The following is a 12,265-nucleotide window of genomic DNA, read 5'->3' as shown; positions in this document are numbered from 1 at the left end:
ATTAAAAATAAAACAAAGGCAAATTGCTCTCTGATGGCTATTCCAGACTCTGTCAGTGATGTACACTGGGAAATGGGCAAGTCCACATGACCTCTGTCCTCCGTATCTGAGATTATAATGCTGTATTTTAGAAAAGCGTTTGAACTATGGTTGAAAAGTGCTATATGCCAGTTCTCTTATTACAAAACCTCAGTAAGGAAAAACCTGGGCCCTCTGAAACCATCTCAGATTATAGAAGGAAAGCAAATGGCACTTGCTTGCTGATACAGAGGTAATTCAGACCTATTATTTAACAGTAACTTGTGGTACACTTGACTAATTGCATTATGAACTGCAGAAAATATAGAAGTTTTTGTCTCTAGGGTCCTGTTCTTCTGTCAATGGTGACAAAGAGCACCGTACATAGGGCAAAACTATGCTGCAACATACAATTCAAGAAGCATCTTGCTATTTCAAGTTTACCTTTTTTTTTTTTCCCCCTCATGTTGGGGAAAGCACCACACTTAACACTTGGCCGGGTTACTCAAGTTCAGTCACTTAATCCTGAGAAGTTTCAGCTTGTTTTTTTTTTAACAGTCTCCTCAACTTACTCTTCCTCTACAATGTAAATGACCACATCAGGGCAAAGCAGCAGGATCTAAAGGTAAAGTAAGGCTACAAAAAAATAAACTGGTTACTTAAAGTCAGGATAAGTGTTTTCCTTTAGAAGCAACAGTTGGCTGTAATTTCGGTTTTGGATCAAACAGTTACAGAACTGCTGATGAAAAGTCTTTAACAAGTTTAAGGAGATGCTTAAACTTCTACGCTTCACTTTAGTTCTTGCAAATCTAGTAAATCCATACTGTTTGATGCCATTCTCTTTCTGCAGACCTCTTGAGGAGGGTGAACTGCTATGAAATGGAAGTTTCAGAAGTCCTATAAATTGCAGGGTATAGTTAGATGATGTGGCTGAACTTACCTAAAGCTCTCTGCTATGAAAAGGGCACAGCTCTCCCTCCTGGGAGCTCTTGGATACTTTCAGACCCCTTCCTGAGTGGACTCAAGTTGCTGAACTAGAAGAAAGTTTTAATTTCTCACCCCCCACCGCCCAGAAATTTTTCATCTTGCAGAATACATCAGAATTGGGTTGCAAATGGTCTGTCAAACGCTAAAGACATTCTAGGATGGTGCCATATAGGAACTGCCCACTTTCACCATAGCAGATCAGCTGACTTCTTATTGAACCATACTCCAAAAGCTAGTCCGTAATGAATCCTAATGAATTTCAGTTTGCTGTTCTAACTGGGTGTTGTATCTGGATTCTTCCCCCTGTGAAGACACATCTGTCAAGTGTCCCTCTTTAAATTCCTAATGATGAGAGAAGACTGAATATCACCATGGTAAAAAGAACAGAAATGCAGCAGGTAGGGTTTAGTTTCTGCATTAGAGAATCTATTAAGTAGATCAAAAATACCAACAACTCTCTCCAGTGCTTATTACAGATCATTCAACTTAAAATGGTTGACTTTTCCTTAATCTATCTTTCCCCTCCTCCTGAAAATATATTTAACTTAGGCATTCTGTCTGTCTACCTCACATCCCTACATTGCCAACGATGCACTAACAGAACCGCAGTAATCCTTGACAAAAGGGTATTCTTGCCACACGATAAATGGATTTGCAGTTGTGTTGCAGACAGAACTGAAATGTGATTCCTGTCAGAAAGCATAATGACTGGACTCAATTACCATGGAACTCTAGTCCATAGGACCAAGCACTGTTCCCATAATATCAGAGAAACATGTTTTCTCTGTTCACTGGATTTGTAATGATGGGATAATTATGCCACAAGCAACCCTAAGCAGGGCAAAAGACCATATATTAGCATAGATTTTTTTAAGAACATAACTGGCGTCTAAGGGAGAAGTCCCATACCTTAGGCTAGGAAATTTTTAAAGACACTTTTAGGATTTCTTACTTTCATTTTATACTCTGAAATTAGTAGAATTCAGAGAGACATGTTTGGAGTTAATAAATTCTATTTTCATTACAGATTTGGCTCTTTTGGCTCAATCATAGTTCACTCTCTTTATTTTCCTTGTGACTGGGAGTAACCCAAGTACTAAGGAGCTCAAACCTTGCTGTAGTAGATAAAATAGACGTTAAGTGCAACATATGTTCATCCCATTAGAAGAAAAATAAACTATTCAGTGTTCATGCATTAGTAACAGCTGTATCAAATTGTGATGACTGTTCTATAGATATGACTAGTTCAGTGAGAGTGTGCTGTCTTTAATCAAGTGTCCTTTTCATTTACAGTAAATACCCTCTTCTCCATTTCAAATGAGCACTTAGGATAGACTCTTAGACTTCTTCAAGGAAGTCTCTCACAGACCTACAGCTTACACATACTAACAATCTTGAAACACATTTCACTTTATCTGCTGTTATGGAGCAGCATTTATTCTTGTCAATGAAAAGTCAGCCTAGGATAGCAGCAAATGAACGGTGCAGAAAAGGTTGCTACTGGTGCAGCTGGGCTGGATGATGAATACAAAATAGAATACAAGTAATTCAAGTTTTTTAGGACACTGGTACCATACGTTCTAAGAAACATAAGGCCAGATAATGAATACTGCTTTTTCACACAATTTATGTTGCACGGTCCTTTCAGATCCACACCAGAGCAGCTGCATTTTCTTCACTGGTTTCCATCATTTTGCGACTCCAGCTTCATAAGCTGGTCCTCAAACTTTTGAATGTCTACTTGATGCTTCATTAGGAACTTCCCATTGAAATGAAAAACAGGAATGTCATATTTGTATTTATCATACCACGCTGAGTTCTCTGGAAGGGTAATATCCACCTCCTGCAAAATAAACTGTGACAGAAAAGAAAAACGTTAGTACCTACTGGACACTGAAAAAGAATACCTGCTTGTCTATTGATCAATATTTTTTTCAGAAATGCAAGGCTGTTTTCTTGGTGCTTTTGGATTTATTCTTCCATGTTGTAGACAACTGCCCATTTTCTGGGTACAAAATGTATGTAGCCACAATCCTTGGCTGCATGTCCGCAAAGGACTTTCTCCCTAGTCCAGGATGATATTCCTGATCCTCTGTGCAGAACCACTCTCCTATGAGCATCAACCACAACAAATATGCAGCTGGCAACACAACAGCTGCCTGTTAGGCAGCAGAGTTGCAACACCTCTTAATGCTTCTGTTAATAGTTTCCTCCTTCAAGGAAGAGATCAAAACCTGGTTGAAGAACAGCAAAAATTGCAATCACATACAGTTCAAATATTTGAAACCCCACTTACTAACATCCTTCCCAAATGGTATCACTACTTGCCTCATAAAAGTTGCAAACTCCTCTACCAGAGAAGGCAACAGTCTTGCAAAAGCAGTGGTTTTAAGAACTATTGCGACAAGGTGTATATTGGTTTAGTTTGCCAATACTTATTTGAGTAGCATTGTTGCAAAATGCTTTTGGATAATGAGTTTTATGGAAATCAGTGCTGAAATTGTCTTGAAGAGGTCACCCATGAAAGCATAACGGATGCAAATAAATCCAAGCAATTTCCTTTTACAAAGAAAGAATCCTGATTAACAGTTCTTTCTATATAGAAAATGTATACAGTATTGCAATACATTACCCTTCTCTTATATGGCTCAAGCGCTTCTTTTGCTTCATCACATAGAGGGCATGGTTTCTAAAGAAAAATATTCAGACCACCTTAAAGCATACAGTAAAACACACAAATAATTTGCACTGTAAAGTAACAGACAGAGACAGCAGTGATCATTACTGTAAGTGTGGGTTCCCGCCCCCGTACCACCCTGTCCTACTGCTTTCTAAATCTTTACTTTATCAGTGCAGCAGGGATGACAAGAAAATAAACTATTCAGCCACAGAATTTAATTATTTCTCATTTGCTATTATTTTTCTCATGGTGCAAATTAACAGTTTTCAACGGCTCTTCTAAAGGCTGATTCAAGGGCATGGTTTGGAAGGTCATGCACAGAGCCCTTCTTTTGGTGAGCAGCAATGAATCTTCAAAGCACTGCCATCACCAACTGAAAACAACTGCAGGTACCACTCTTGATAGAAGAATTTCTCTTGATAGAAGGGGAATGAGGAAGTCACATGAGTAATTTGTAATCTGTTTCCAATCGAGTCACTTGGGTCAGTTCAAATAGCAAAAGAAGGTGACTTAAGATAACTTAGCTGACTTTGCCTGAAAGGAATTAAGCATGATCCTCCAACCTGCAGAGCTAGGAGGACAGTAACCTCCAGCAGGGAGAACCGGCAAACAGCTGCAGTGTTCTGACCTGTGATGGGGTCAAAGAAAACCTCTCATTTTTGAAAACTCCCTGGTCCTCCACTACAGTTATAGAGCTGACTTCTGCTGATCATGCGTCATGACCATTAGAGCAGTGCGTACCTGAAGAAGTGACTCACATGAAGGCATGTTGCTTCAGTGTTTGTAATAGCAGAATTTGGCCTATAATTCACACAGCAAAGTATACAGGGGTGAAGGTGATGGCTCTGTCCCTCTGCCATGAAATACCTCTCACAGCTGAAAAAGACCTTCTCCTCTCCCTCCCACTTAAAGTCTTCCTAGGGCTTGTTTAAACATGGAGTTAATCTGAAACAGCTATTTCTTATTTCCTATGTGTGAATTAATTTGGATTAAATACTCTATTTTTAATTCACATCTAATCTAAATTGCATTTCCCACACAGACAAGTCCTTGTGCTCTGAAAACCTATGCAAGATGCTAAAGATCAACAGTGCTGTGCTCTTGCTAGTTCTTGCTGCTTTTGGAGGGACTGATATACCTGATATTCGTGACTGAAAGGAACATCCCAGAATCCTGCACATCAGTTTTGTAACATGCCAGGCTCCTTACAGTTAAAGTAGGACATACTTGGTTCCCCTAGGCCCGTGGAGAGCTTTCTAACATAACAGTCACATAAAAGCATTTGACAAACTAAGTTGACTCTTAGCAAAGAATATGTTTTCACTCCTGCTCTGGTGGCAAGCTTAAGCACTACGTGGTACTAGTAAGATTGGAACTGGTTTAAAATCAGATAGTGAACTATTTCAACTAACAGTGAAATCTGTTTCAACAGTCCATTTATATTAGTACATATTTTTCAGTAGAACAGTGCAACAGAAGGTCTCTGTCATCACTTGCTTTATGTTAATTTGTAATAGGGCTGCCTGGATAAAGCTGCCTTGGACAACCTTCTCTCTCAGATGTATATTACAGTGGCAAAAGGGACTCCTACTGCTGAGGTAGTAAAAATCCCTTCCCAAAGTGACATATGCTGTACTGATAGCTAGATCTGTTAGACAATACACATGGTGAAGGGACAGTTTTATTTCTACAGATAATTGCCATTTATGCTGCATACTTAGACTGCAGTTTTGTAGTTATTTTAAGCTGGCACTGATGCTGAAGGAAGCAGACCCATCTTCCTATCACTGCTTCTTTTGTGCTGGCATAAGCACTCAAAACAGCTGCATGGCAGAGCTACACAGGAGAATTGACCTGAGTTAATAGTAACCTTGCAAAAAAATTTTTAAAAAGTGTTTTTTTTTTAACCTGGAGCAGTTGTTGCATGAATGCTTGTGTTGGAATAAAAGGAACCCACGAGGGGAAAACCATTTGGCAGTGCTAGCTTCTATCAGTTTAAAGTGGCTGCAGAAGTCATAGCTCCCTCCTGCCTTCTCCTCCTTTCTCCTTATTCTTAAAAATAGGAAGGAGGGAAAAAGGAGTTAATTAGCATAAACTAAGAGTGCAGATTAGATTTATTTTAAAGTAGTCTGCATTTTGCTTTGCAATTGCCAGTGGTATTGGACATGAAAAAACATTTTAAGTTAAAAATACATTCAACAAGAGGCCCCTTTAGAGAACTACTTGAACTCTGCTATTAGAAAATTTGATTTCATACAGTTCGAAATTTCATAGAATCATACAAAGAGCATTTTTCCACTTATTAACCCAAAGATAAGCTCATTATTCCCTACCTTATCACATTTGGATTATGAATGAGTTGATGCTGAATCAGGCAGGGGGAGAGAAAGCTGTAACTTTAAAGAGGAATTCTTCTTATAGTATGCATTGCTCTGATTAATAAACAGATGATGACCTTTTATTTTTTAACCTATTCATGTGTTATACAGTTTAAACACTCCTTTACGGCTAGGGATGGAATGAACAAACATTGTGCAGGAGGAGGAAATTATTTTAATTGCATCCATCTCCAACAAATACCGCCATACCGATGTCAACATTCTCAGTACTTTGCATTTCTAGTCACTGTCCTCTTGAAGGCTACATCAACCATATAAATGCAGCATAGCCCGCCGCGTGCCATCCTATCTAAAAGTGCAGAAGACCTCTGCAGATAACACAGGCTCTTGACGACAATTCATGGAAGGTGACAGTTCACAAGTGACCATTCCTGCCCATCACATCTGTTTTCTAAATACGCTTAAGAATCCTATCTGTTCATGTCACAGACAAACCTTTGCCCCTTTTTTTTTTTCCTTCTTCCCCCCCCCCAGCCACTAAAGCAAAAAGAGAGTAAAGCACAATCTACTTTTTTTTCTTCGTGCGCTACTAACACTAGTTGGATATATTTTCAGTCTTACACATAGTGCTGAAATTAAACACGAGTGCTTTGAAGAGCCTACTTTGGCTGTTGATGCTTGTCCTGGGCAGATTATGTATAACAACTCATCTTTGTTCTCCACTTCCAGTATGAAACACTGACAGTTAGAGAACAATTTTCAACTAGTAAATGGACCGTAGTGTCACTGAGACACAGCTATCTCAAAATCCTCATTTGTTGGTTGTAACTAGTTGCTTGCTACAACGAGAGTAGGACTGTGCTGTAAAGCCTGGTGTAAAAGACACCTCCAAAGTAAAATGCCCAATACTACACAAATTTGAAGGGGACAAAAAAGCGTGGCCAAGCCACTTCCTCTGGGATTCATGTATATCAAAGCTGATAAATACGCAGTCTTGCCTAGCTGTATTCTGTAAACAACTTTTACCTTGGTGAATAAAGTCAACACTGGCTTATTTGCACTGGCTGAAGAGAGTTGTCTCCCCAGTGGACTGGATGACTGTCTTGCTAGTTGCAGTGTTCTGCTCAGAAAATGAAGCAACATCATCCTGTTAAAGCAAAAATAAAATGTTTAATTGTTTTGTGGCAAGTTATAGGTCATGAAATTTAATGTTAAGATAAATGTGATACTTCAATCGCAGTTCTAAAATACACACAATTAAACCATTTTCCCAGGATTTTTATGTTCACAGTACCAACACATTAATCAGAAAAATGATTTACTATGCAGCAGGCCAGAAACATTGCGTAGCTCAAAAAGTGTAGTTCCATTAAAAAAAAAAAAAAACAACACACCTATGGTTTCTTGCTGAAATGCCTTTTTAAATTCCCTAACACAAATGCTGACATAAATGCATTATGCTGTTTCAACTGCATAGAAGCCAGTAAGAATTACATATTAACAAAATGCAAAGTGCTGTGCTTTGAACCGCAGTAAACTTGCTGCAGTGCTTGACATATTCTACTTACTCAAAATTATTCCATCAAGAAACTAATCTGTACCTAATTAGAATATTAATATAATGTTTTCTGCAGTGAATAAAAAGCTGCAGCCAAGTCAATTTAACTTGGTAATATTAAAAGCATGCACATTGCCTTGAGTCCTTCCTGCAACAGCAAATTAATTTATGAAAGATGTTGATGGGTTTGGGATTTCTTTGGGAGAGTTTAAGTAAATTTAGTGTTGTTGAAGGGTGCCACATTGGAGTGTTGAAGTCACCTATTCATAATACTACTAACAACAGCAGTGCTTCCTCCAAACTTGTGTCTTAATGGGACCTTTACAAGGCATTGTAGGACTGAAAGGCAAAAAACAGAAGCAAAAGGGAGTCTGCACCAAGACTATCGGCAGACACAACACTTGACATCAGAATTTACACCAGGAAAATCAAGTCTGTTTTACATAAAGCCAGACCGCTTCTGTTCAGTTTCTGTTTAGGCACGACTTACCTGTAGTTCTACTAACTACAGCTAACCACAAACACACAATGTAATGGCACAAGTTTAAACATCTTGAGTGTGAGCAGGACTACGTTGCAACCGATAAGTGTGTTTTAGGGTGTTCAGTAAAAAAGAGCCTAGTGCATTCACTGAATCTCTCAGTACAAATATTATAGTCCTGTTTTAAGAGACACAGTTTAGCCAGCATAACCACTAAGGAAGAACAAAACATCGCAGTGGACTCTAAACTTAAGGCTACTTAACTGCTGTGTTTCTAAGCAACAACCACAAGAAAAATCAAATGGGTGACATCACACTCCTCCACCAGCCTTACTGCACTGTCAAAAGACACCTTGCTTTTTTTTTCCAGAGGACTCTGGTAAGGGTAACTTGCCGTGTTTCCGGAAGTTCCAACAAAGCAAATACAAAGAAAAGGTATTACCCTTTGAAAATTATAGCCTGACTTATAAAATTTCAGATGCTAGGAAAGAATCAGATTTTTTTTTTCTTTGACCGTGTAAAAATAAAGTTGTCCAAATAGAGCATTCTGCAATGAACAGGCTTTGGGTTTACTGTTTAGTTTGGGACAGAAAGGGTTCTTCATCTGTACATGTCAGGCTTGATACCAGTAAGAGTCAGCTGCAGGGGCAGAGTGGTACACTTGCTGTCACTGCAAAGTTGCAGGTGACTGGCAGAGCACACACTGCCATAGGTCATAGTCCTTGGCAGCTACTGCATTTGTTTTACTTAGCCAGGTGGAAATCTAGTTGTCTGGGATTTTTCATAATAAATACAAAAATAAGCTTGGAACCTTTTGGAAAAATGCAAATCTGGATGACAGTAAATAGCCTCAGTCATACTTAGAAATTTTAACATCCACAGTAGATGGGTGCCCAGAATGGATGGTTTTTTGCCATAAAAAACTGCAGCATGTCGCTCTGCTCACATGCAAGATAAAAATGCCAAAACAAATAGTTTGCATTCTGGCAAGTTTTTAAATGAATGCTTTTGTTACCAGCCTAGCAAGCCAAATTTTGTGCCTTCAAAACAAGGAAAATGTCCCCAAATTGTTCTGTGAACAACAGACTGAATAAAGCCTAGATGTCCATGTATCTTATCCCCCCATATATACACATATGTGTATAAAATGGCCCCGGTTCACTCCTTTATACCTCCTTTTTTGATCCCTCCACCCTCTGGTAAATTTGAGTCCCCTGGACAACTCCTACCAAAATATCAACTGAAGGGGAATGAGTAAGACAGTATCAGTACCTAAGCTTTGAGATCTCACAAAAAGAAATAAACTAGCACAGTGTCTTACTTCCTTACCAATTTTAAATAATTATAAGCAACACTATCTTCGGAATTCAGGAGCAAATCTTCATTGACCAGTACTACTACAGAAGCAAGAGTCTGCTGTTTCCAGAATTAGCATAAGACTGGCTGAATGTTTTTATAAGTAACCTAAGGAAAACAGAGTCCTGGCTGTCAATTTATTCATCTGTGTAGAATGATATTAAGGGCATACTGTAATGCCAGTTACAAAAAGACTCAAAGGACTAATCCTGATTTTTAAAATGACATCAGCCTCCATCCAAGCCCCAGTCATGCTCTGCTCTTCCATCAGCATAAAGTAGTCTGAGACATCTAGCCCTGAGGGAGGGCGAGATACTGTCAGATGGCATCATGTTCCCACAGAACAGACGATACAGCTTGACTTCCCTATGCTTCTGAAACCCACAGTTGCCAGGCAGCATCATTAGGAAGGAAAGCAATCAGACCTGCTGCATTTAACATGGGCTAAAGCATGGTGCAACTTCAGCTTCACAGGATTGCAACTAAGGCTCTGCCCCCATAGAAATTTGCTTTTAAATCAGCAGAATTTACTAATCTTATTTTACTGGATTAAGTAAAAAGGTCGTGGATAAAACCAAGTAGCAGTGGTTTTGCACAAACACTGAAGGGTTCTAATATTGTGAAGGGTTAAGTATAGTTGCTATTGATCAGGAGCTGATGAAAGCAAATATCCAATCACTCATCAGGCAAATCTACTGCAGCAGCTCAATTTGTCTGAACAGCATCCCAGAGCCACACGGGTGTTCAGTGCACGCACACTACCATCGTGTGAACAAGCAGGTTCCCAACAGTGGCCTGTGCTAAGCTGAGCAACATTTCTGGAATGCAGAGCTCCAACCTCAGAGGTCACTTCCATGCCGGTTTCATCACTGACAAAAAGAAAGGAAAGTGTCACACAGATGCCCCATGGCGTTCACGTCCTGCTCGCATCTGTATCATATCTGTCTTTTGTTATGAAGAAACTAAAACATGAAAAGCACATACAAAATCTTTCAACGTGGTTATTCTGGATCTTTCTTTAGCCTACCCCCAAGTAATTATAAAGATTTGTTTGAGGAACAAAATTAATACGTAGATGTAAAGAAGGATGCTTGCAAACTTCAGAACTTACCCTCCCCTATACTAAAAAGCTACAGAATGATTTAACAAATGATGCTTGTAAGTCTGGACTTGGCCCATGCTGTATTTTGCAAAGCCAAATTGGACTCATTTCCTGTTAATAGAATTTCCATCACCTAATAAATCCTAATCTGCTGGAAAAATAAAATGTGACACTAAAACTAGCCATTATTCAGACGAGATAATTATCTATATAAACCTTATCTTAGCATCAATCAAGGAAAGACAAGCATGGCTGATTTTTTCACCAACTATGTACCTTTTAATGATATATACTATCATTATATACTCTTAAATAATCTCAGCTTCAAGTCACCAATATACTCTTGCTCTGTGGTTCGGAATGTTTTATATGCATAATTATCAACATATTTGGACAGGATTACGTCCTGTTTTCCATGGATTTGTATACATATACACAAGGATGAAATTATTATGACCTTGCAGGCATTTGTCTGTATACACTTTACATTCACGTAGTATTTGATTTTGGAACCCTAACCTGGGTTTGACGGAAGATGCGGATTGCCTGGACAAATCACACCTCTGTCTGCAAGGTAACAGTAACACATCAGGAACATGGAAAATGTTACACTGAAAATGACCTAGACATTTTCCAGCTATTTGTCTTAAAGAAACTTTATAAGTGTCTGTTAAACTGACTCCTACCATCCACTTAATCCTCATTCTAGTATGACAAAGGAATATCAACTGAAAGAGAATGGGGAAAGCAAGCAGATGCAAATGTAATGAATACATGCTGATGGCCCAAGTCAGCAGTGGTTTAAAACAGCCTTCTTCTGTTGTCCCTCATTCAGAACCAGCTACGGTCATCAAAGAAAGCAAACTTGCTGGCAGTCTGCTGTTGTCAGTTTGATTACTTACCAGGGAAATGCTGAACAAGAAAATACGGTGCCACAGCAAAAGACCAAGGAGCACGCCTGAGTAGGGACACCAAATCCTGTAGTTGTTGAGATCCCCACAAGGCTTTTACCCCACCAGCTTTTCAGAGAAGGCAAGCAAAATACAGAAAATCTTGAACTTCTTTTTGCAAACACACCTAACTCTAAAGGTCTTTAGGGAAGAATCAGGTTTTTATGTCAACTGAAAATTCAAAAACGTCATCAGTAATACCACTTGTTTCTGCGAGGTGATGTTGTATATCAATCAATGCATATTTCTGTATATTTTCTCCTCCAAACTACAGTAATATGGGGTAAATGCTACAAACCCATTGCATTCCATCCCAGAAAATATTAAAAGTATAATTTCATCCTAACGCGCAACAAATTTTGTTTAGTGATCCCTCCAGAAATATCCATTCCAGACTCTGGTCCGAGGCCCGCACTCCAAATTTCAGACAATTTAAAAAACATTCAAAAGGTTGCTGTAATGGCCACGAGACCATTTCTGAAGGCTAAAGAACTTGCATATACAATGGACCATTATCATAAAGTAAAATTATAAGAGAGTTTAAACGCCTGTTTTGAACATCTCCATTTGAAAACTTTTCAGCCGAATGACCCATTCCCCCCCAAGGGCCGGGGGCGAGCCAAATCGGGTAGAGTGTGTCCAGAGGTCTTCCCATTATCTCCTGGAATGAGAAAGCCTGATTTCTTTTGATGGTATTTTCTAAATCAGTAATGCCCTCTGCAGATAGGAAGAGTCAAAGCCCGTTAAAAACAAAGAGCGTGCAAGAGACCCGCCAGTGTCGGCTGTCCAGGGCT

The 12,265-nt window shown here is 39.1% G+C and overlaps 1 protein-coding gene across 2 annotated transcripts; it reads right to left on the bottom strand.

The window, feature by feature from the left end:
* Positions 1–2,250: 2,250 nt before the first annotated feature.
* Positions 2,251–11,444, bottom strand: CUNH5orf63 (chromosome unknown C5orf63 homolog). Of its 2 annotated transcripts, none has more exons than XM_009278517.2 (4): positions 11,424–11,444; positions 7,051–7,171; positions 3,638–3,694; positions 2,251–2,860 (listed from the first exon to the last, which is right to left on the bottom strand). In XM_009278517.2, exons 2-4 carry the CDS (start codon positions 7,168–7,170, stop codon positions 2,681–2,683), a joined length of 357 nt encoding a protein of 118 aa, XP_009276792.1. In that variant the 5' UTR covers position 7,171; positions 11,424–11,444; the 3' UTR covers positions 2,251–2,680. The 2 variants fall into 2 exon arrangements, with proteins under 2 accessions (XP_009276792.1, XP_009276791.1); XM_009278516.2 differs by lacking the exon at positions 11,424–11,444 and adding an exon at positions 10,258–10,394.
* Between the last annotated feature and the right edge of the window lie 821 nt (positions 11,445–12,265).

Source organism: Aptenodytes forsteri, unplaced genomic scaffold (genome assembly GCF_000699145.1).
Source record: "Aptenodytes forsteri isolate BGI_AS27 unplaced genomic scaffold, ASM69914v1 Scaffold402, whole genome shotgun sequence".
Taxonomy (NCBI): domain Eukaryota; kingdom Metazoa; phylum Chordata; class Aves; order Sphenisciformes; family Spheniscidae; genus Aptenodytes; species Aptenodytes forsteri.
The sequence above is the reverse complement of the archived record's forward strand: the minus strand, read 5'-3'. Positions and strand labels throughout refer to the sequence as shown.

What these genes read in the sequence shown, in the direction of transcription:
- CUNH5orf63 (XM_009278517.2), bottom strand. Translation starts at nt 7,170, where the DNA reads ATGATGTTGCTTCATTTTCTGAGCAGAACACTGCAACTAGCAAGACAG. An exon ending in TGTTGACTTTATTCACCAAG is followed by an intron (nt 3,695 to 7,050) that starts GTAAAAGTTGTT and finishes ATTTTTCTTTAG; the next exon opens with AAACCATGCCCTCTATGTGA. An exon ending in TTGAGCCATATAAGAGAAGG is followed by an intron (nt 2,861 to 3,637) that starts GTAATGTATTGC and finishes TTTCTGTCACAG; the next exon opens with TTTATTTTGCAGGAGGTGGA.